The sequence below is a fragment of the Oreochromis aureus genome, linkage group 16 (assembly GCF_013358895.1).
Source record: "Oreochromis aureus strain Israel breed Guangdong linkage group 16, ZZ_aureus, whole genome shotgun sequence".
NCBI classification, from domain to species: Eukaryota; Metazoa; Chordata; class Actinopteri; order Cichliformes; family Cichlidae; genus Oreochromis; species Oreochromis aureus.
Genome location: NC_052957.1, coordinates 22235202 through 22260664, shown reverse-complemented (window position 1 = coordinate 22260664; position 25463 = coordinate 22235202). Strand labels below are relative to the sequence as shown.

The following is a 25463-nucleotide window of genomic DNA, read 5'->3' as shown; positions in this document are numbered from 1 at the left end:
TTGTGTATATTGTTGTCTGTCTGTTCACCAGTGTGTCTTTGCTTAGAACTGCATGATGCAATGACAACATTATTGCCTCATGTAGATTTCATAGGCTTCTGGAAACAAGTGCAACAGGAAAAACATGAATGTAAAAGCTGAAGATGCTACTATTTTACTGCAAAACCAACAAACTGTATTTCTTCAGCCTCCACCGACCTTTTGGTTTTTAACAGAAACCGGAGAGCTAATAGAAAATAGAGCTGCTACATAATCACTAATATAAAGAGGTAAATATTTTCTAATTTCAGTCAGACTTCAAACAGTTGTAAATAAGGATGTTATAAAAGAAGGCAGCGGGTAGCCTGGGAGCTCCCTGATGTCTCTGAGATTGTGATGTCGGTGTTTCAAATTCGACAGGTGTCTGGATAACTCCTTTTAATCGCAGCCGTAAAACAAAGTAATAACAAGATTAAACAGTAGGCTGTTTGTAATTTCCATTTGAACGGACATAATAATACTTTGAACTCACACTTTATTTCAAGCTCCTCTCTAGCGTGAGGCTGAAGCATGCAGTTTTAAGTCCCTTCTCTCTTCCCTGTTGATCTCTCCTTTTCCGCACCTCCCACCCCCGTATTTCCCTTTCTTAACCCTGTCCACCTTTTCCCCTCTTCCAACAAGTGAAGAGCGTTTTTGTTGCACGTCGTCTTTGGCGCTTTGAATTGAGTTATCGATGTCTGCTGGAATTTCTCTCCCGCGCCATCCCCTCGTCTATTTTGCCGTTCAGTCGGCGATGATGGTGCCAGAGTGCAGGTGCAGCATGTGTTGGAGACAGCAGGGACGGTGTGTGGTGCACTAGGACCAGGGAGCGATTCCTCTCGTCGTGTGCATTGCAACTACAGAGGAGCTGTGGAGGAAACCCCCCCATCGGATCTGGCCATTATATCCATACATTTCTTTTCCACATCTCCACCGCGCCGCGGCTGAGTGGGGATCGCACCAATCAGCGAGCCTAGGATGGTCAAGCACCCAGGAGAGGATTAGCAGGCTAACCGAGCACTATTTGCGTAAAAGTCAGCTGTCAGATATTTTTTTCGGACGGGTTAGTCGTTTGGCAGCTTAGCCCCAACTCGTTTAGATGTTATGTTTTATTTGCTGTAGTAAAATCGTATGTTTTTTCTTCTTCTTCTACCCATCATCCGTTTTATTTCAAGCGCGCAAAGTCACATCTGCGTAGGAGAGCACTTGGCGCACTTCTTCCCCAAAGGACAGAGACAAAAATCTCCATTCTTCTGTTTGGATTTAAACCGGACGATCGGCTGAATGGGTGACCTCGCCGAGACACAGACTATCACGAGCTTGCACCCACTATATGGAAACCTGTTTTCTCCATTGACCTGGAGTTGTGATGTCCAAAGCCTTCCTCACTGACTGACAAACGGCGTCGTACCATTTTTGGAATCGAGTTGAAGGTAGGCCAGTTTTCTATTTTCTTTTTTTTGGCTTTTCGACACAGCACGGTTTTTCTGACCATCTGATAAAGTTCGCAGACCTCATTTTAACCGACTCTTCTAATATTACGACCACAGATTGATCGCCCCTGGTCTGTGGTTCTGTCGGACAGTTGCAGTAGTTATTCTGGAAAAAATACAAGGTGGAGAAAGGCTAATATACATCAGTTTTATAAAGCTCTGAGTCAGTCAAACGCTTTTAAGGGGAGAAGTTCAGCACATGCTGTGGAAACGATGTAATTGACTTCGAATATAGATTACAAAGGGCTTCAAACATTCAGGAAGCCAAAAGATAAATAATTAAACTAAAGATATGCGTCGCAATGTGAGAGGCAACCTCAGTGCCTGCCTTTTTTGTTTAGTTTTTTCTTTTTTTTGGACTGAGTGTTCCTGTTTTGTGTATTTGGCTCACGATATGTTTGCTCATGAGCTCAATCATGGAGATTCCGGAGAAACCCTCTGCAGTGCAGTCTCATACATCGGGCCGCCGGGCTCACTGGAGCTCACAAAGGAGAGGATTTAGATAAAGGTGTAAACGAAGCAGCAGCTTTTCCTGAAGGCAGTCTACCAGTAAGCCTTATTATATGCACAATCCTGTCTTTATACGGAGGGATATGGGCTGCTGGTTGTACCGAGGCAATGATTTAGCCATAAAAGAGAGCCTCAAAAAAACACAAAACTTATTATGCTCTCTCTCTCTCTCTCTCATGTGTGTCACGTGCACACCCACACACTCTCAGTGATAGTTTGAAATGACTGTGTATGTGTGAGAGAGAGTGCGTCACTGTACTTAGCCTGTAAAGCTTAAATTGGAGACATATTTGAATGCCAAAGCTCGCGCACATGCTGTCATTATTTTACTGCCCGAACAAAGCTTATCCGCGTCATTACGCAAATGTAACCGTATTGAAATGACAGCTTAATCGGATTGGGTTTCTTGCCATTTTGACCTACTGTACGAGTTACCCATGAGGGACGAACAGCGCGGCCCATTGGGTGGAAACGTACAAATACCGACGCATGACGCAGGGACATGAGTGATAGATGATGATCCTATTTCTGGAAGTGCGCCTGGATTATAAATGCCTGAGCAATTTAAGTGCTAGTGGAAACATCAGGAATCGCCAGTCTTATTTATTGTTTTCCATGCTGTGTGTGTGTGTGTGTGTGTGTGTGTGTGTGTGTGTGTGTTTTAAACCTCACTACAGGCAGATATGAGGAGAGACTGTGGGTGGTCAGTGGCTCTTGGACTCATCGCAACCGTGTTCTTCAAGTGAATACGCATACGCTCGTATTAAGCCCCCACCCCCCTTTCTCTCGCTGTCAAACAACCAGTGCTGCCTTGCTGGTTCGTCGCCAGGCTGCAGTTTGAGGTGACACCAAGCCGGACTCATGTATCGTTAATCAGAGCAGAATTTTTTGTCTTTTGAAGTTTTTCAGATAACCTTTATCTATTGATGCTGGCAGGGACGATATCATCAGTGGGACTGAGGTGAGCCTCATTTCCAATTCACGCTGTTAGCAAAGAAAGTCGTGAAACTGAACCGTCTCCGCGTCACGCTGAATTTTCAGTGTAGTTTGTGTGAGCACAGGGCCTCGCTAATAAATTCGTAAAGTCACTTCTGTCTGATGTTTCACGGTGCAGCAGATAAAAATGGCAGGCCGTCGCTCTTGCCAGCAGCACCTCGTCATAGGAGAGATGACAGGAACTGTCCGTGGTGCTGAAACAGACAGCTCCTTTGTTCAACTCTGGGCAGAAATGTTCGGTTGCTGCTGTAGGCTAACTCTCCTCGGCTTGTGTCACATTTTGTGTGTTAAATACTTGGGCAGCTAGTGAGTCACACACACATGTTGTATCTATCTATCTATCTATCTATCTATCTATCTATCTATCTATCTATCTATCTATCTATCTATCATAGATTGGGACAGGATCACAGCCTTTGCTTTAAATGGCATCATCGTGTCTGCTGAGTGGTGTTACAATCCATTAGCTGATCACCATAAAGTGGGGCTTCTCTTGGCCATGTGAACAATTGTTTTTCTTTCTTTTTTTAAATGAAAATAACAGCTATTGACACCAGAAATAAGCCCAACACTAAAAGCAGGCACAAAGAGCAATTATGCCTCACTATGGTGCTGTAACTGTAAAATGTCAATTTCAAAGAAATAATCTCTTCTTAGTCTTTTCATGTTTGCAACACATACACACACAAAATATGCATTCAAATAAAACTTTTATTTTTGAGCCAGTTTTATCAGTTTTTCCAAAAATGAAGTACTTTCTTTATAACACAGATGATTGTGTTCTTGGGGGAAAAACAGCATTTCTCCTGCTTTATTTTCTTTTTGGATTCCACAGAGCTAAGCACACAATGTCTCTTACGACACATTTGGTGCTAAAATGTGTTATAAACACAGTTGTGGCGCTGATATACAGCCCAAGTGGAAATCCGATTATCTCTGGTGGGGATGGGGGGTGTTGTGACATCTAGTGTGCGCTGAATGATTGACTGTACTGTTTAGCTGTGATTACTAATAATATTCACATCAGTGTTTCAAAATGTCATTATGTGATAACAATCTCGATAACCCCTACCAAGTTCAATAAAGACATGCTGATCAGTGCCCAGTGGGACCACAGCAAGCCAATTTGTTTGCGTGTTAATGGTCATCTGGTTTGGGGGGAATCGCTAGTACAGACTTCCTGAAGTGGTCTTTCGTTGGTGATGAATGGCGTGTGTGTTTTCCCCTAACGCTGATTGAATTAGGCCACCCTGCAGTCCCATTGCTTTCCCTAGGAGCAAAGGCGATCCTGCAGTGAAGTTTATCAATAAGCGGGTGGATGGAGTGTAAGTGGTAGTGTTGCCGGGGGCAGACAGCCGGTCATGAGGAGGGGGAACACGCTTAGGGAGAGTCCCACTGATCACACGGCAGATTGGGAGCCCTTGGTGCTAGCGTCTGTCGGTCCCTGCCGTAGGGGAAGAGTGAGCAGTGGAGCCACACAGAGCTGACCTAGAACCACACACTGGGCCAACTTCAGGTCAGCATCCTGGGTGAAGGCAGCTCAGTTTAGCTGTTTTTCTTTTTCTTTGTGGTTTTCTTTTTTTGGAAGCATTTTTCGGTGTTTGTTTATCACAAAATATTCGGTCAATTTACCACAGTTGTGATCAGGTGATGAACATGGTTGATTCAGAACAAAGCGTCTAGCAAGCGCAGCATTTTGATGGCTTTGTTTTGAAGGCTGGTTGCTTTGATGTGGACCCCCATGAGGCCACTGGCAGCTGAGCTCCCACTGTGGCAGATTGATATTTGTAATTTAAGGGAAGCTGTCACACAGCATCCTCCAGATGGAGAGAGCCGCAGAGGCACGCAGTCGATTAAACACGGTTTGTTTAGGAATAATCATTTTGATGTGGGAGCTGAGGATTCATTTGAGGCATATTGGCTCTAAGGTTCAAAATGTTCAATTATATCCTTACACACACACAAAATCACAGCATAATAACACATAGATGTAGCGTACAGAGTAGTGTCAGGGAACCGGAGCTTTTAGCCTGTCTGTTCGCCACATCACAGCAGAAAGGACAGGTCAGTGATTTGTGTCCCTGCTGCAGAAAAGGTTGAGTAAAGGTTGCGAGCCAATTCATTAATTCACCCACTGGAGTGTGCACACATGCACATGCACGCATGTACTTGCATGCTGTTTTAGTCACTGGACTATTGGAATTGATATCTGGGGGAAGGGTCATGTTTTAAAGAGCCACCTTCTTCCTGTCACATTGATTGACAATAAAGGAACAATAAACATCTCAGGGAGAATACTGCTTGATTAACTAGCCTTCAAAGGCACCATACATGGACAATAAATCACGTTTTCATCTCACAAATTAGGATGATGGCATTTAGATGCCGGTTTGAAGACCTTCCAGCTTGAACTCATGACATTCCTGCTCATAGGTCTAACTGGTAATGTCAAATCCCATGAAGAGTTTAAGAGCAGTAATTTATATATTTATGTGATATTATTATAAATGATCCACTGTTATTGTGTATGCAGTGTTTAAAAAAGGAGGGAGAAAATGAGGCTGGGGTTTGAAAATGCAATAAAACATAATGTGAAATAATACCACAGATATTGACAGTATTTATGACACATTAGAATATACATTTTGCCTCTGATATATTTTCATTGTAAAATGCACTCCCAGATCAAATATCAGTAAGATGATAATAGTCAAGATAGCATTAATTCATTTATCATTCATATCGGCTTGGGCGTGGTGAAGGATGACGAGGCCAAGCTGATGCATCTTGACAATACAGCATGGTATTCAAGCATCTTTAGTTCTATGGCCGGACTGGGCAACTGCAGTGTTGTACTGAGTTTTTAAGAATGCCAAATGTTTTTTCTATCAGCCAGTCATTTACAGCCCTTTCTTGTAATTATACCATTTTTTTCCAGTTGCTCCAGTTTCTCCCACCATAAAAATGCTGAGTTGGTGCTGCCTCTTTACCCAGGACAATCTTGTAAAAGCAAAAACGGGTAAAGATTATTTAAAAATGAATAGATTTGATCCATGTTGCATTTTCAGTGTCAGTTCATAAAGAGTTTCAGTAGGCATGTACCAAATTTGAGGTTAAAATTGTTAAAACTGATTTTTTATTTACTCCATTAACTTGTTTTGTTTAAGAGGACCATGACACATTTACCCTTCCTTATTTTCATGGCAGTTTAAATATATGTGGTGATTTTGGTAATACGGCGCACAACTAAGGGTGTAATTCCCCTGCAATTTTAATGAAACGTCAATGTATTTTATCAGACATCATGATGTAATTATATTTACTTACTAATACTTAATGGTAGGTAAACAAGAATGAGGGTGCAGAAATTGAGGTATTTTACAAGAACAAAAGAAAAAAAACATAAATAAATTTGTTGTTTTTTTATAAATAGGAGATGAAGAAAAGTCCTTATCACATTTTTATACAGGTGAATAGTAAAAGTCCTTAGTCGACACCAAAACAATGCATGATTATGCAATCAGATTAGGAAGTTTAGCCACTGCAGCAGTCCTGAAAGTATGGCATATTTGCAGTGTAGGCTGGGAAATATTGTTTGGTTTTATGCAAAAACTCATTTGAACTGTTACCTCCTTATTCTACTACCAGTATGTATTTGCAGGTAAAGATAATCAAATAAAAAACTGAAATTTCATTTAATTGTAGGGGAATTATGTCCTTAATCATGGACCTCATTATAAAGTTATAGTGTGTTTTTTGAAATTAGTATTATTTTTTCTTTACTTTCTCTGAAAAAAACAAAATTTAACATTCACATCAGAGAACAGAAAGACAGTAATACAGCACACCGCAGGATCCTTGACAGTGGATGCTTGAACACCTGTACTGATATCACCTCCCTGATAACCTCTCCAACATTATCGCTCTCACAGCACTTGGCACAGATCCCACTTCACTGATTCCCTCATCTTTCCTTCATGCTGTAACTTTGGTCTGTCTGCCTCAAGTTTCTTTCAGGAGCACATTTTTAGAAAACTTAACTTCTTACTTTCACTGTACTTTGAAAGCTGTCAATGTAAACAAAGTTAGGCCTGTCAAGGTTGCTTTCAAGAGCTTGGCTCTTTAATTCAGTCACTCGGAAGCATAAGCTGCCAGCTCTTACAGTATTTAGATTAAAGTGGTGTCGATTTTGTACCTTCAAGTCACTTTGCTCACCAGATAAAAATGCCTTTATGTTTAGACATTTATAGAGAAGACTAATGGAAAATGGCCTGTACTTCTAAATCGACCGGAGAAGGAGATGAATGTGGGGTAGAAAAAATGAGGAAGGCAGGTAGTGATTTAAGGAAACGGGGAAAAAATCTGCATTATCTGGAGGCTTGATGTGCAGAGAGGAGTCACTGAGGGGTGGCGATGTGGGGGTTTGGATATATAAAAGTTAAAGAGAGGTACTCAGACTTGCTTTCAATTGCTATAGAACCAGACTCTTTAAGCTCGAAGGCTGGAATGCAAGTATGAAAGCCGATTAAATATCTACATAAATCAGCCACAAAATTAAAACCACTGACAGGTGAAGTGATCTGTGATCGTCTCATTAGAATGTAGTGCTCCGGTGTTGCCTTTAGACCATGAGGAACACAACAAAGAGACCAAGCAGTTCATTTAGCTTACAAACTAAAATCCCGTAGAGCACCCACAGGATACACCTGAAAAAGCCTGATCCATGCAGACCCCTCCCCGTAATCCACAGGATCCAAAGGGCTGATCCAGTCCTGCCAATGTTCCAGTGCCAGACCCTACAGGACACCCAGAAAGTCTTCATGCCCTGATGGGTCAGCTGTGTTTTTGTGGCTCGAGACAGCCCTAACTTAGCACAGGCAGATGGTTTTAATTGTGCCTGAAGGTTGGATCTTTCTGGAGGGTGTAACACCAAAAATGAATTATTTAAAACTATTTTCATAAGATTTACAGTTGTTGTTGTTTTAGCTCTTAACCCCCAAACATATTATGACTACATCAGTGCACATTTTTTGCCAGATAGAAGTTTAAAGAGTTTTATTATTTCATTTAAAAAGTCTTTATTTGTGTTTTGGATTAGGCTTTTTTCTCTCTTTTGATGGGGGCTGGACCATAATGGAGCCAATCAGGATTTCTAACATTTTAATTAAAATGCAATAATTGGAGTGAGATTGTGTTCCAGGACGCTGTCAATCAAATCTGATCAGCTGAATGAAGGCAGATTATCAGAATGTTTAAACTATTATTTAAACGTGTTAGCTTTAGCTTCAGTTTTTACTCTTTTAATCATATATTTGATGGAAATGTTAGGATTTAAGGAAGAAGTCTAAGGGATTTAAGAAAACTGTAAAACTAGTTGTTTCTTTAAAAAGAAGAGGAAGAATTGGGGCTATGCAAATATTTGAAGGATTTAGACTTTGTTATAGTGGTGCAAAACCTTTTAGGGAAGATGTTATAGTGCAATCATTCACCCTTTATTTTTTCTTAACACTCTCTCTGAGCAAAACCAAGGTTTGATTTTAAACCATGAGCACAATCTGGTTTCAGACTTAACCAGCTGTTTGAGTTTCCCTAAACCTAAAAACACTTCATCTCAGAGAGCCAAAATAAGACTCGATAGAAGAGATTAGACAACATTCATATGGCTCATTTTGCAAAATGACAAATGACCTTTTTCATCATATGATTTAAAAGGACGTGTTGCCCTCTCAGTCTCCATCAGTAAAAAAAGAAACTTGGTCTGGACATTGTTAATTATTTCCCTTATGATTATGTCTGTCATGAGAACATGCTTGAATAAATCCTATTCCTGACTTTAAACATATTAGGTTTCTCTTTTACTGTTTGCACGCTGCCTTTGGCCCTGCCATAAAATACAGAGGGTCGACCACACCGGCTGTAATGGAATCAATCTCTCAGCTGTCACTTTGCATTGGTCCTGGGCAAATCTCACCAGTGTCCCATGGGTGAACATGTAAGATATGCAATGTGAACGCTTCCAACACATGTGCTCATACAGGGCACATAAATGAAAGGAGTGCAGGGATGTAAAACAGAGAAATGCTCACATAGAGTGGCGCGCACAAGATTAAGCCTGGCAAATTGACTTGTCTTGATGTCTGATGAAATTGTATTTAAAGGTGTAATTTAATCATTTTGCTTTTGTAGAATTTGTGCGGAAAGTGAATCACAGTTGTAGCGCTCCTTAGAGACGTGGATGTTGGAAGTCTCAGAGCTGGCAGGTACTTGTAAGAAAGTGGTTCGAATTTTCAAGATCAGATTTGCTCACAACAGTGTAATTGTAAGCCGCGATCTCTCGGTGGACTGGCCCACAAAAAATAGACGGGGGGGGGGGGGGGTGACTTTATGTCAATTTTCTGCTGCTTGGCTTGTCATCTTCCCTCTCAAATCCACTCTGATGGCCCTAGCTCTGAGCTATAAAGATGGGAAGACAAAAACAGACAAGGTCATGCAAGAATTGGCACGGGGGAGACAGAGAAAGACGCCGAGAGAGGAAAAGAGAACTCGAGGTGTTTCTACTGTTTCCTAAAGCTGAAACGCTCTGCCCTGTTGTTTTGTCAGCTGCAATGGTCTGTGTTATGGTGCAATGAGACCCCAGGGAGTGGGGACTGCCATAAATATTGCACTGTTCTGAGCAGCCGTCTCTGATGTGGGCTCACATTGTGCACCGGATGCTGGCCATTAGTGCTGTTGGTCAGTAATGAGTGGGCACCAGGGTCTTTAAAATAGTTTTCCAGTTGAGTTCACGCAGACGCACAAACAGGGCTAGCGCAACAGACAGCCTCCTTGTCAGATGATGAGCAAACATTTAAACTTTGGGATGTAGAGAACTCATAATAAACAAACACAAACAAAGGATGCTGGGTTGTTTTAATGTGTGCTGTGTTATAGTGAAGGGCCACTAGTGTTTGTTGGAGCTGACATTGCAGTGTGTTTTGTCGAAGGTCAATGACATCTATGGGTCTGTTCATCCTGGATATGCTTGTGTGTGTGTGTGTGTGTCTGTCTGCACACACATAGAGACACACACACACACACACACACACACACACACACAGGCCGAGTCAGTCCTGTTCTTGGCTCCAGCAGTGATCTGGCACTTCTCCTAGTCCTGCAGCCCCTGCCATGCATCCCTCTCTCCCTCCCTTTCTCCTGCTGCCTCTCCTCCTCCCATCCCTCTTTTCTCCCTCCATCCACACACCAGTGCAGATCAGCCTGCCCGGGCCTTGCAGGGTGTCAGAAAAAAAAAAAAGAAATAAAAGAAAGAGAGCTGACTGGACTTTCACCCCAGCTCTCCCGGTATGCTTCCTCATTTCTGGCTGAGTTTTTAATGCTTTGCTATCATGTGATGGTAATATGGCAGCATTATGTACCCAAAATACAATATGCCACTCAAAAGATGTTGAACACATGGACTGTGAAGAGCCGTGACTAGTTACAGGCTGGAGCTGCAATAAACAAAGTCCATTCATTACTCCTTTGACAAAACCTAGATAACCCCACAGCAGGGATAGACACATGTACCAACACACATATAAGAATACCCTGTCTTAACTTTCTGTTTCAGTTCACATAAATCCTGTAATAAGATTCCATCTGAGATAAGTGGAGTGCTCCCCACAGGGCCCTTTCCCCTCTTGGAGACCCACAGCACTATAGAATGGATACAGCTGCGGTCAGAGAACAATCAATGCTACTGACTCTGTGTGTGTGTGTGTGTGTGTCCGTGTGTGTGGTTGTAACATGGATTTTAAATACTCTTCATGAATCACCAGAGAAAGCACATACTAGATATTAAATTTTAACGGCAACCTTGAATTTCCAGTAACCTAAACAGTTTTTTTTAAAAGCCAGGTCTAAACATTTCCATGCTTCATTAGATATGTGGATCACTATATCTGAAAACACTGCACCATTTGCATAACATATATATATGGTAATTAATCTCTTATTTTCTTGAAAAAAGAAAAGGATGTAGGATGTGTGCATTCAGACAAAGAACAAAAAGTATACAGGAGTGCAATGTCCACTTTGGTTTAGCTGAATATTGTACAGCATCCAAAACATTGATTTTAGAGTCCCATTGCATCATATAGTGCACTGTGGCCAGGTGGAGACAGTCAGGTGAGCATGTTGGGATTCTATAGACGAGAGAGTGAAGGTCACTGAGATGTGCTTATGGGGCATCGCTCACATAAAACAGCTGGGGTAATACAAGGTGGAGTGTTGGTGTACAGCAAGAGATAACAATGGGAGCACATGTTCAATTAAAAATATACCATCCATTGATCCATCCCTAGTAAGTGTGATACCTCCTTTGTGTGTGTATTTAGGTCTGGTTGGCTGCAGGTATTTTACTGCAACACCCAGATGGCTGTCATTGGTTCACTTAATGCTGCTGCACATATATCTTTCTCTGTCAAAACTGACAGTACCTCAGGCTCTTTGTAGGCTCGAGGAAACAAGACAAGTTCAACTCTGTGACATACTGCCAGTAGTTTTGGTAACTCACACCTTGGTAAGTTCCTTTTTTTGTTTTTGTGGTGTGCAATCTGGTTCCATTTAGACTGAGCAAAGTCAGTTATTTTCATTTCGATAGCTGATACTGTAATAATCGAAAGAGTTAATTCATTCACATCAGTGGAAACATTTCTTTAAAGGTTGTGTTGAGATGAGGAAGCAGTTTATCACTTGAAACCTTCTGAATGGGTGTGCTCCAGTAGACTTTCTTTGTGTACAGGCTGTGATGAGCTGACCTGCTGCTCTTTGTGGATTTACACAATACAGATAGACAGTACATTGTTTATGCTGTCTTTATATTAGACACTATAAAGTTAGTATGAAGGTGGAATTCAGTGAATGAATCTAAGCAACGTCAGCTTAACTTCAAATTCATCTCTGCTACACTTGATGTGATCTAACTCTGACCATGAAACCACAGCCACTGTCCACCAGTCACACACAGTCCTTTACTGTGAATAACCACAGTACTGCAAACTAACCTGTTTATCCTGCGCTAACCTGCAGAGTTTTTCATGCAACCTTTAAATAGCACAAATAGTAACCAACAGGTTGTTTTGCAGTAGAGCTGGGCGATATAAGATTTTTTCATATCACGATATCCTTTTTTCATTTCAGGCGATAACGATATATATCACGATATAAGCCAAATAACTATATATGTAAGATTTAAATGTGATGTTGCTCACAAATAAAATGTGAAATAATCAGCAGCTTGTTTTGATTTAAATATTCATTTTCCATAATAAGTTCAACAGGGCAGATGTACTTAAAATGAGGCTTCAGTTTTATGGTAAAAATGGTAAATGGCCTGCATTTGTATAGCGCTTTACTCAGTCCCTAAGGACCCCAAAGCGCTTTACACTACATTCAGTCATTCACCCATTCACGCACACATTCACACACTGGCAATGGCAAGCTACGTTGTAGCCACAGCTGCCCTGGGCGCACTGACAGAGGCGAGGCTGCCGGACACTGGCGCCACCGGGCCGTCTGACCACCACCAGTTTTATGCAAAATAAAGGCAAATATTACAATCTACACAAAAGGCAGCCGCTAAAGCGTTTAAGTTTCAAAATAGAACAAACAAAACAGACTACTAAATTGTCAGTTCCACTTAGAAACAAAATATTAATTCTAAAAATAAATCTTAGTTTATTTTACAGAAAAAGAGACAAAATTGACCAACTTACATAATATTGCTTTGGGCGCTGTCTGAGAGAAATGTTTATGTCCAGGAGTTGGTAACGAGGATCCATTACCTTAATTAGCTGCTTGAATCCTTCATTTTCGACCGTGTTTATTGGTAGCATGTCTTTAGCAAGACAGTAAGCTATGGCATTCGTTATGTTGCTATGGCTCTTACCTTTTTGTCATATGGTAAGACGCTGGCGAAAGCCGACTCAATTGACTGTTGCTGCTTCACAGGGATTCCCTGGTTGTTTTCGATGACGAATTAGCGCTTTCAGTCAGAGATTGAGCGTGCTCCAGTGGGTGGCACTGCTTCAGGTGATAAAAAGGTTTGTTGTATTTCCAGACTTTGTGGGAACATGCTTTCAGCACAATTTACAGTGCAGCGTTACGCTGTTTTTGTCAGACTTCAAATAGCGAAATACCTCCACACTACGGAACTTCTCTGGCCTTTCCTTTCGACAATCTCTCCGACATTGGAACCGTCATCTGTGTTCCCTTCGGTATTCTGGTCACCAAAAACCCGCACGGCGGCTGGCTGCTTCTCAAACAAATACACACGTGCGCCTTGGCACTTGAGCTGTACGTAACAAGTTACGTGACGTGACGCCTGCGGCTGTGATTGGTTCGGCTCTGCGCTACTTAATTTTTATTGGCTATTGGTTTTTTTTTATAAGACAGGAAGAGAGATGAGGTCTATCGCAATAGTTTCATTTTTCTATCGAGAAAAAGTTATTTCGCAATACATATCGTTATCGTTTTATCGCCCAGCTCTATTTTGCAGCAAGTTTCACAACATGAAAAAACATATCACATGTACAGACCCAATATCTTATTTTAAAACAAGAGGACTTACATGTAAGCTTTACATTTCCAGTTTTTCAAATACCACTGAGCAGTCCTTACCTTTAAATATGACCTCCCTTCTTCCTCTTTCTTTCTCCTTCACGGAGTGAAGTTAGGTCTCAGGTTAGGTTAGGAAGTTAGGTTTTTCTCTTCCTGTGAAATATAGCAGCTGGACCTTTAAGCTAGCAACACACTGTGCAGCAAGCTGTAGACACAGTTTGTGTGTTTGCTGATGTTTTTTGAACTGATAGAAACTTTGCAAATGACCTACTTAAAAAATGTTACTCACTTTATGTTTGCTCCTCTTCAGTAGGGCTAGCTAAATGCTGAAGTACCGTAACCGTAACTTATGGACACCTGCAGTCGTTCCGATGTTGTGAATAAAAATAATAATAAATAAGTTGAAACACCGGCCATCAGCGCAAAGCAGTCTCGCCTCATCAGACCTCTGACATCATATAGAGAACTGCTGCTCAGTGGACATTTTCTCTTTTTCAGACCATTTTCTGTAAACCGCAGAGATGGTTGTGTGGAAAAACCTCAGTAGATCAGCAGTTTCTGAAATACTAATTTCGCATTGAGTTCCTGTGTATGATTGACTGATTTTGCATTAATGAGCAGCGTATCTAAAAAAGTGGCCAGTGAGCATATAAATCAAAGCAAGATGCCATTCAGAGAACGAACTGGAAACTTTTCAGAATACCTTGACAGATTTAAAACATACAGAGATGATGAGATGAAGTGTATGTTTATGCAGCTGTGACGACCTTGCATACGTACACATAAAAAATGTTCTTCCAATAAAAAGTGTTTGATATTACTTTTAAATAGCAGGATAAACACACAAGCATGTTGGAAAACAACCATGGCTAGATGTTTCTTGAAATGTTTTTCGCAACAGCGTGCTTGTCTTAATTTATGATGCTCTGATCCAAATACAATTGATTATGCAACTTACAGTTGGATTTTTCATTGGAGGTATCTTTCTTATCTGTTGTAACTCTTCTCAACCCCTGCTTCCTTATTTCCTCCACTTTCCTCTCCATTTCTTTTAGTTCTCTCTATTCCCAGCCTGTCCTTAGTCAAGCAGAGAATCGATTTTTAAACAGGCAGGACTCTGGGGACCGAGCAGAGAACCATTATTGGCCTCGTTTAGGCTCCATTGCTACTACGATGGCTTCTCCAGACAATAGGACAGACTGTCATGGATACCAAATCGTAAATGCACATTCCAGGTGAAAACTGCTCAGGCCAGCATTTCCTTTCCTCAAGGAGCTTTGTTTTAAAGGAAAAAAAACAGACATACACAGTCTTTTTTAGACGACTGCAATGCCTCTCTACACCCCATGTCACAATCGAAAGCAAGATAGGATGGGAATATAGCAAATGTATAGTCTTTTTTTCCACGCTGCAAGCTACCTTTTTACTTTTCCAGCGCTGGCTTAGTTTTTGTGGAATTGCAACATATGGTGATGTGTTTCTACTGCAGCGGCTGCTGATTCCTCATCAGGCATGCTGCGCTCCTGTACAGCAGCTGTATGTCTGTCAGGCAGCTGAAGCGTGCAGATCCAATCAAAGTCCTCATTTTCTATCTCGGATTGAAAGTTTCCATGAAAGCTTCTGCAGCAGACCTTTTTCATGACAGACGTTTTAACTCGTCACAGTGAAGAGAGCACATGGAATTAACAATCCCTCACTTCCATTAATTGTTCTCATAGTTCATGACAGTGAACCAGCATGCACAAAAGCAGCACCTCGCTTATTTGGAATTCAACCATCATTACTGTACATGCCAAGTCAGAAGGTCGAATATAGTCAAGGTTTATCCAAGACATGTCCTGGATTGTGTAATAGAGTCCCAACTTGCATGTTTTCCTTCACACTTTTGTTTTTAACACTGAGAAACAGAAAAAAAAGTTGAATTTGAGAAAAACTTCTATGACTGTCACTCTGTCATAATTCTCAAAGTCTTTTACCTAGAGGAGAAAGTGTTTTGTTTGAGTTGTCGCACTTTTAGACAAGTGTGTTGACACTTTAATATATACTTGGATGTCCTCTAACTTCAGATGTCAATATCAGACTGCAGTTTGGCAGATGAAGGATATTATGCTCCACGCCTAAAAAAAATCTGAATCAATTTAAACAAATCAATAACCATTTGGGGATATTTTTATTCACTTAAGTTGATGAGAGGATACAATTTAGCAGGTACTTGACTAGAATCTATTGCTGTTGCCTGGCTACATGACTCGGGTATCATGAGAAAGTGATGTGTAAATTACAATGTGTATATAATAACTGTATATTTTTGTGTTGATTATACAATAACAATAATAATAATAATAATGATAATAATGATGATAATAATACTAATAATATGAAGAACTTTATTAATTCCTTACATGCAGACTGGAGGGATCTTATTCAAGTTAAAGGTCTCTTTTAAGCTGGCTAGTTACCAGGTTAGTGTCCTATTGTGTGTTTTAGATCTTTTGCAACCAGGGAACATATCAGCTAATCTGCTGACTAAGCCTCTGGGGTAGCCAGGCCAAGGCCTTCTCCTTTGTGCACCAGTCACTTTTTTATAAATGGAAACAAATTTTTAAAAGCTAATTAAAATGAAAAAAAAGAAGAAAGAAAAACCTTAAATCTTTTTTTGAGTACAGTTAATAGTTTCAGTATTGCACTTCAGCAAATTCATTCCGCCCTTTGCTCTTCGCTAACCACATGCAACTAAATGTACAATAGTGCAACTGGTCAATAAAAGTTGGACTATAAGGAAACTATAAATAGAAACCAAATATGATATATCAAATATCTTGTTCCCCTGGCTACAAATTCTGTATTGTTGTATACATTACATTTCAGCATGCATATTTACTATAATAAACTAAAAACATGTTTGCAATGAGTAAAGAATATGTTAAATATAGCATAATGCCTACAGAGTTCACTGAACTGCGCTGAATCTTCATTGGTGCCAGAACAAACTGTGCACATTTGAGCTTGTTCTTGCAATGTAGCAATTAGAGCAATAACAAATCAGAATAATATAATAGCCACCCATCCATCCACAACCCGGACAGGTTGCCAGTCTATGGTGCAGAGTAAAAAGTGCTTTAGATGAAACTTGTCAAATATGACATCAAAACATAAAGGCACAACATTCATCCATATTTAAAATGTTCTATGTTTGTGTGCACACTCCAGTTTATTTACCATTCTGTGGAAGTGGTGTGCTTGCATTTGCCATTGTTTTTAGTCTACCTGTGTGTCAGTTGTGGTCCAGCAGCCCCAGTGGGGTGTGTACACTAAATGGGTGAGGAGCGCGTTGGCCCCTGCTCTCCATCAAAGGCAGCATCGACTAGAAGCATAAGGGCGTCTCTGTGGCCAGTCATCCTTGGACAGCTGACAATGGCCTGGGCACGGGAGACCTGGCTGAAAGCAATCAACAACTGCAGGAAAATGCTTCACTGCTGGTGGAATGTGTGTGAAGTCAGACCTCAACAACCCACGGCCTTTGCTCTTGACCGATCATGAGCAAACGGCTTTAGTTTGCCTTGAAGCTCTTCTAATTAATTATGTACACAGCACTGCATTTTATGTGCTTGAATGTGTTCTTTACGTGCATGCGCGGTCTCCGTGTGTTTATGTTCGAAGTTCAGAGAACAGCAGGGGTGTGGATTGGCTCAGGATCGTGTGGTAATTAATCTCACTCAGTGAAGAGGTGCGTGTTGGGACTGAGGCAGGGCATAGCTCACAGCACCTTGCTCGTTAGCTCTAACCACCTATGGCCAGCCTCTGGAGATTAACGAGGGCTGGTCATGGTCAAAAGCGGTCAAATGTGTTTTAACGAAAGCTCACCCGGTGTACCACCAAACTTATTTTTTATTCCGAGGCAGTGATTCACATTACAACTGCACAATGCCGCTCATGGGGCCTGACTCACACTGTGACACATCTGGCAAACAGCAGAGCAAACACACATGTGCGCGCAGATGCCACATTGAGCAGCATGAGGAACAGGTAAACATACAGTAAGCATAGTTACAGTATGCTGTGCCATTTACTAGCTATCCCAGCATGAATCTCTTTGACACAGTGACACATAGAAACACCTATGACTCATTCGGCTGAGTGTGTGTTTGCTTGTGCTTGTCTTGTTCATCTTCATCTGTGACTGCTCTGCTTGCTGGTGTCGCATTTGATGTTAGCGTAGCTAAATCTACAGATGAAGAGAAATAACGATGAAAGTTAGAGAGCTGCATCTGCACACAAGTTCACATTCATTTTTGAATAATTTAGATTTTCTCTTTAATTTGATTGAATTCACTGTTGAACCTGCGTTCTGTTATCAGTAATGTCAGTCGGTTTATTTATCTCTAAGAGGGTAGCTTCAAAGGTAATTTTACAGTCACTGGCTGCTGATGCTCATAAATAATGCAGAGTTTTATAGAATAGATGGTGGTATACAAATACCGTATATATATATTTGTATGTACACATTTCCATACACAACATCAGGGTTATGATCTGTATACAGATAAGAAAAATCTGTTGAAATCTCATTTAATATTCCGCAGTTATTACTCATGTAATATTGATCAAAAAGCACTTGGCCTGTTTGTGTGTGTGTGTGAGAAAGATTAAACCCTTGTATTTGCAGCAATGGGATACACTCATCATCTATTCCTGAGAATAAATTGTCCTACCTGCACTTAGCAGAGACAGCTAATGAGAGACCCTTGTGCTCTTTCTTGAAGCACTCGTCGTAATGAACGTCATACCTTGTTGGATAAATAGTCTAGGTTGAATTTGCCTCTTTAAATGTTCACTTTTACGTCTGTTATCTGTTTCACATTTTCACTTGGACCGACTATTTTGTTATATTAGAAACAGTAGACGACATAATGTAGAAGTTAGAGCTAAAAGGAAGCAGCAGGGATAACTCCATGGACGCAGCAAGATTTGGATAAATTCTTTTTAGGTCAGAGTCACGTCTTACGATGTACTTTACCTAAGACCACAGCATGGTCTGCCTTCAAATTAGATTAAATCTCTAAATCACATGATCAATCACCCATGGCTTTCTATGCCAAGATGGCGGCGTTTTCCTTCTCTCTCTTAAGATGGCACAACTTCATCCTATATCAGCAAGGTGTTTTTGGCCTGTAATTGCGTGAATTTGCGTGCACTGCCTTGAGAGATAAGAAAAAATTGGAAATGAGAATAACATACTCAGGTCCGATGGAAGCACACACACATAGACAACATGAACAGAACAATGGGGGTGTGTGAGCAACCAATAGCCTGAGGTGATAATTGAATTTGGGAGGAGATACTGCTATCCCGTAAGATACAGTCCCGTAACAATGGCAACAGACACTAAATTCCTCTGCTACTTTGTCAGGGGCGAGTCAGCAGGCGGTGGTGGGCCATGCCCCTCATTTTCTGGTAAAAAACAGCAGGCAAACGGCATGTGTGCTACTGTGGGTGATGATGTGTGCATGCTTCATGCATCGCTGAAGCGTGGATCTCACGCCATGCCTCTGTGTGTGCCTCCTCAAACACACCTGCTCCTGACGCCTCAGAGAAAAAGCTTGGCTCTTAACTATACAAGCAACAGAGCAGTGTCATATTAGAATAAACGGATATAGTACATATTGCGATTCACTTACATGCAGTACTTTTATATATTTTTAATTTTTAAAAGCATGAAATCTTTTTTATTGGACACTTTGAAATTGCCTTTTGGGAATTTTTTTCTTGTCCTGGATTTTATATAGTTTAATACCTAAGAAACGTCTACCTTGTATGTTTAAGTCAAACTCAAGCTTTCTTTGTTTTGGGACACTAACCATAAAGATAATATGGTGTACGCTTCCACTGAGCATTATAAAATGATGAATGAAGCGTCGAGGAATGCAAAAACATTTAATAAAGTCTACACTAAGGTAGTCAAAGAGCTGCTTTATTGAGTTTACATGCGGATGTCTAATGTGTGTAGCTTTACTCAGTCTGTCCTAAAAAGTACGCTGAGAATCTGTCCTGTGGACCGTTCTTGTTTTTAAGTTCCTTTTTTAGCTCTTTTGTGTTGGGTTAAACAGAGGTGACAGGAAATGAGGTGGGTTTTGAGTGTTTGTATGGTTTGTTAGCGGCTGCATGTGAAGTGCACAATCCTTCTCTGTGTGCGAGGATAGCAGGCTGGTGATGTCATGGCTGGCAAGGCCCAAACTGAGATTGTGAAGGCGTAACGCGACCGGGATTCAGAGCAGGGTCACTAACATTGTTCTGTTGAATTAGGCTGTAACGGAGGGGCAGCTTCCCATCCTGCACAAACCCGCCTGCCAATCATTTTGTTTAGTGAATCAACTTTTCACAACTAATTACAGTTTTGTTTTCTTTTTTGTGCCCGATGCCAACGATTGAGAGCTTAAAGCAAAAATATTAACAGGAATTATGGGAAGATAGAGACCAGAGTTAAACTGCTCATTTTATGGTTACACGGTGCTCATTTTAGCCTCCATGACAGTTGATATAGCAGAATGCTTTAACACTGAATACCAGGCTGATCACATGACGTCCTGACATTTACAGACCGCAGAAATACAGTGAGGACACTAAACGAAAGAGAGACGGCAAGCTAACTATAGAGTAGAAAAAAGAAAGGTACAGTATGTAAATAAACTACCACGCTGTGACAGTATTGAAATCTTTCTCTGTGCATGTGGTCCCTTGACTTTTCAGTTTTTTACCTTTTTTGTCTATTTTTTAGCTTCATCTCCCTTGCCGGTTTGAACTTAAACAGTATCGCTACATTAGTTGTGGAGTATGTTTATCTTTAAAGAGGTATATAGTCATTAAGACTTCTATAGTCTGGGGATATTTCTGATAGGTGATTACATAACCATAAACCATCATGGAGTTACAGCTGAGGCTAAAAACACACATTCACAACTCTCCAGCTTATTGCCATTAAAGAAAAGAAAAAAGGAGGAGCAAATCAGCTGTGGTGTTTCACAGGAATTTTATTGGCATAATGGTGTTTATTGACTGAGAGTTGTTTCCTAGCAGAATGTGATTGAGGAGCAGAGAAAGGGTTCTTTTTCAAAGTAGGAGCTGTGAGTGCCGTGTAAACACACGCTGAGAGAGGCCCCTTTCATTAGCTATGCTAATCTGCAGGGCACGTGACTAGCTGTGGATTCCAAGGTCCCTCCTGGCTCTGTCTCTCTTAGTTTTTGTCTTCAAAGAGCCTATCTTTTCATTTCGGGTTCATTGGGTCAGTTCCGTGTGTGTTGTTTTATTCATTTCTATGCAGTTTGATTGAAAGGAACATTATCGAGCTATTGCTCAATCTTCCCCTCTTGTCCTAAAGAATTTTGGTTATCTGGTACTAAAGACATACTCCTACACAAGTAGATATAAGAGTTTCTTTGCACCACAGAGTCAACTCTCGCCCCTCCTTTGTTATCCGTGCTTCAAAAGAAACAACACAAGGGATTTCTGTCTACCTTTGGATAAAACATAGGAAAAAGGAACTAGCAAGGAATAAAAAAAAAAAAAAATCTTAGACGTGAAAGAAATTGAGCAGACATAGTAATAGGGAAGCAGAAGCCAGCAGCTGGCTAACTTAGCACTAGACTTAAAATAAGGCATAAGCTCCTTTATATTTCACTAACAGTTGATTAACGGTTCATAAATATGTTTTATCTTATGTCATGCCATTAAAAAGTCTAAAACGAATGGAAATAGACACTTTAGAAGCTTCTGGTCTAAAACAATGTTGATCTTAAGCACTGACAAGAAAGTTGAGCAGCACCAGGCTAACGATTTACACCGCTAATGCTAAGTGATCCAAAACAACTAATGACAGCGTATAATGTATATGGGTGTTTTGACCTAATACTTGAAAGGAAATTATAATTTCAACAAGGCTTTCTTGTCCAAAATTTCACCCTCCTAACAGCCATCAGGTCAGCAGCAACCTGCTGAGGGTTTGAGTCAAATTACATTTTAGCCAGAAGCTAAACAAGCACATTTTGAGACCCTGCAAATGCACTCTATTTGCACACTGCATATTTACCACAGTTCTGTAAGCATTCATATTTAGGCATGCAAAAAAGGGGTCTTAAGATTATCCTAATCCTAAACATGTCAGTGGCAAATTGGGTGATGCTAACAGGTTAAATGGTAACTAATTTACTTCCCAATTGTGATTCTTGTTTGATGTCTTGAAAAATTTATTACATAGATGGATATTGCCATGAGCATAACCTTTAAGCTAATAAACAGTTTCTTCTTAAATTTATACAGCAGCTGCAGCACTATTTCAGGACCTGGCTATTAAGGGGTAATTACTACATGTTAGATTATGTCATTTACTCAGAGAAGATGAGAGGTAGAGAGTGAGTCACCTCCATTAATTAATATAATAAGCGTCGATATAAGGGGTATAGGTGGGATATTTGCTACATCACTTTGAGTCAGAAGGTGATCATTTTAAATTCCCTCAAGGTCCCACCTCCTCCCAACCCCCTCGGTTTTTAATGAAAACGGCGATTAAACTGGTCGTTCTTACACGTGTAATTATTTCTTTATTGATTTGTCAGCATCTTATGGAATGGTGTTTCATGAAATATATCCCGTTAATGATAACTCGTCTGAATTTCAACCACGAAAGAAAATCATTCTAAGAATGACCCCCCGCACCCCCCCAGGGGAATGTGGAAATTGGTATGTTGATCTAAGTGTCTGAGTATGTTTAAGTTGGTGTGCAAATATTTGCACAAAAGTGTGTGTGTGTGCGCGCTCTCTGTAGTTTTTGCAGAACATCCCTCCGCACTGACACTTACTCTTGTCTAGTAGTACAAAGAGGTACTTGATCTCATGTAATGGCAGTGACTGATGGCTCTTTCTCTCTCTCCTGCCATCCCTATTCTCCCTCCTTCGCTCTTTTTAGGCTGTGAGGACGGGGGGAAGATGAGACCTCCCAGCCCTCTGATGATCCTGCTGTACATCACCCTGTCCAAGAGTGTAAAGGTGGTCTCTAAGAGAGGCTCAGGTATTTTACTCCTACTTCTTATGTGCATGCACATCCTCTGTGTAGCTGTTTTCATGCATGTGTGTGAGTAGACTCCAATGTTTACAACTGCTAATATTAATGGTTGGCGCCACTGGCTGATGTAATTTGAAGACTTGTAGTCAATTTTAATGATTAAACTGTTTTGTGTAGTTGTTTGTTAAGTTCTGTCGGTGCTAAATATCAATAGTCTAGAATTTATGTTGCAGTTATTATGACTATTAGACTGTGTTTAGCCTGTGAAAATGTATTGTTTCTTGACAATAATTGATAATAATCCACCACATAATTCTGCAGTTGTCAAAAACGGGTATATAAGTAATTGCTAAGAATGTAACAATGGAAAGCAGTTCACCTGTTACTGCAGTTTTTTATTTTTTTGTATTTGTCTCTAAGGTGAGGAGCATGTGACTTGACACACAGATTTATAGCGTAATGGAGAATTAGCAAGATCTACCTCAATAAAAAAAGAGTGACAGCTTCCAAATGATCCAACTGCTCAGTGACTGGGTCACCAAGGGTTAATGTGAAACTCATTATGGCTCTAAATGCCAGCAAATTGAACATCAATTGTGAGCAAATGCAAAGGTCAAAAAAGAAAATAGAGAGCAAAAAGACTGAAAGTAGAAACTTTTCATGACATGAAGTCTGGGGTGTAAGGAAAACAGCTGACACTCAACACTCAATGTAGAGCTTGTTGGTGATGGTCAGAAAATCCTTTCAAATATTTATTTTATGTCATTTCTACATAAAACAAAATACTTTTCTATTGTAGGTAGTAATCTAACATTAATCCTTGCTTGAATCCAGAAACATATTTGTTTCATATGCATGCTACTTATGCAAACATTCAGTGAATGAATCTTTAGGATTTGAGAGAAGAAGAAATTCTTTGGTTCTGTCTCTGACCTACTGTGAAAGTCTGAAATGTCTCTTAGTATAGCATGAACACCATGTTGATGGTGTCCACAGCTGTCTGTGTGCATGTCCGCGAGGAACTGTAATCTGTTGGTCTTTGTGTGCTTCTGTTTACCTCTGTGTGGATGTACTGCAGCCACGCAGGCATGTCTGAAGATTTAAAACATGACCTTTAGCTTCTATATTTATAGGAAAGCACACTCCCTGGAGTGAAAGGGCAACTTATCAATGAGTTTATGTGCTTTAATATCCAGTGACAGTGATTGTCAGTGACACAGAATGCAAAAACACTAACCTACTAATATGAAGAAAAAATAATAAGAATAAAATCAGGATGCAATCTTTACTATGCAAACCACATTGCTGTTAGTGGTACCAAGTAAAATCCTGATTAGAATTCAAATGTGTGTTTTTGCAAAAGGAGTTATTTTAGAAGCTTGTTGGCATATTTAACTAATCACCAACATGTTAGCTAGCCAGACGGGCCAGCACGAGTTACAGTAACAATCTAATAACTTGCTTATATTTTATGCATAATTAGGCTGTTCTCAGAATTGAATCATTTCACTCAATAAAAATTTGTGGACTGAAAAACCACTCCACATAAGTACACTTGTTATAGTGTCATCACAGGTATGCACAGTCTATTCAAAATAATGATTTTGCCATTTTGATAGTAAGAATATTTTAACTTGCTGTTGTGGCCCGGTGGATTGTTCACATTTTTTAAATTCTACAAGAAAAAAGTATCCAAGTTAATCAAAAAACATTTATGAAGGTCATATAAGAAAATTGTGTCTGCTTGTTGGTTAAATGTGCCATTGTGTTAACTTGTATGAATTATGCATCTCATTGATTAAATGTCTATGGATCTCTGTTCCTTCAGACTGAGCGTCTAGGTTCTCCCAAAGTGGATTTGAATGTCATCAACCCTTTAAATGGCTCAATACCACATTAATATGGATAGCATAGGTGCTGTCCTTCACCTGCTCATTGACCAGAAGTTCTGTATCACACTTTGTGATCATTTAGGTGTAAAACTGGTGTCGTAAAGCCAGTGTATCAACTATACCTACTTAACTAATCAACTACAGGGTCTCGTATATCATCTCATTTATGTGCTGCCGCCATCAACATTATACAAGATTTCCACTATTAAATACCCCTGTCGCAACTTACCAGTAGAAAAGTACCTATTTGCAGTGTCTATGGGAGTGATAACAACTGATCATGGCCATTTAAATAGATGACACTAAACTACTACACTCCCACAATTAACAGGAGCACATTATTTCAATGCAGACCCACACAATGGCTGTTGAACATCTCTGAAGGAAATAGGCAGGGAAAATAAGATCTAGAAAGTTTGCCAACTTTGTAAACGCCCCTTGAAAATATACGATGCACATTTTATGAGTCGGCAGAGTAAAAATGATAAAAATTGTACATTCTTTTATGGTCGTGTTGCGTTAAAGGCAATGGTAAATGCAGCCATTAAACTACACTGAACTTTAGATCTATAACATGTAAAAGTGGTGCTTGGCCTCGTAGAAGTGGTGACCTTACTTACATGCAAATGAGTATGAAAATGATAATAAAATAGTCTATTCAAAATACAGCCAGTGTCTCAGACATTCAAAGTATACCTTGTAGGTCAAGGGGAGAGCACTTATGCATTGCTAGTGATGTGTTTCGCAGTTCACCTTTGACTGGATAAAGACCACGCCCACAAAGCCATTGTTTAAATGTTGTTTAAAAAATGCATGTTAGACAGTAGGGTAAATGAATTTCAGTCATCAATTTGATCCTTTAATCAGTTTTGTAAGTGCACAAAAAATTATTCTGTGTTATTA

At 40.2% G+C, this 25463-nt stretch overlaps 1 protein-coding gene across 3 annotated transcripts in view; it reads left to right on the top strand.

Annotated features, from left to right (window-relative positions):
• The first annotated feature begins 843 nt into the window (after positions 1 to 843).
• The window catches only part of il1rapl1a (interleukin 1 receptor accessory protein-like 1a), a 162075-nt gene continuing 137455 nt past the window's right edge, over positions 844 to 25463 (top strand). For all 3 annotated transcript variants that reach the window (XM_039600539.1, XM_039600541.1, XM_039600540.1), the window contains exons 1-2: positions 844 to 1451; positions 22573 to 22674. In XM_039600539.1, the coding sequence (XP_039456473.1) occupies positions 22593 to 22674 (82 nt within the window). In that variant the 5' untranslated portion in view covers positions 844 to 1451; positions 22573 to 22592. The remainder of the gene's footprint in view (positions 1452 to 22572; positions 22675 to 25463) is intronic.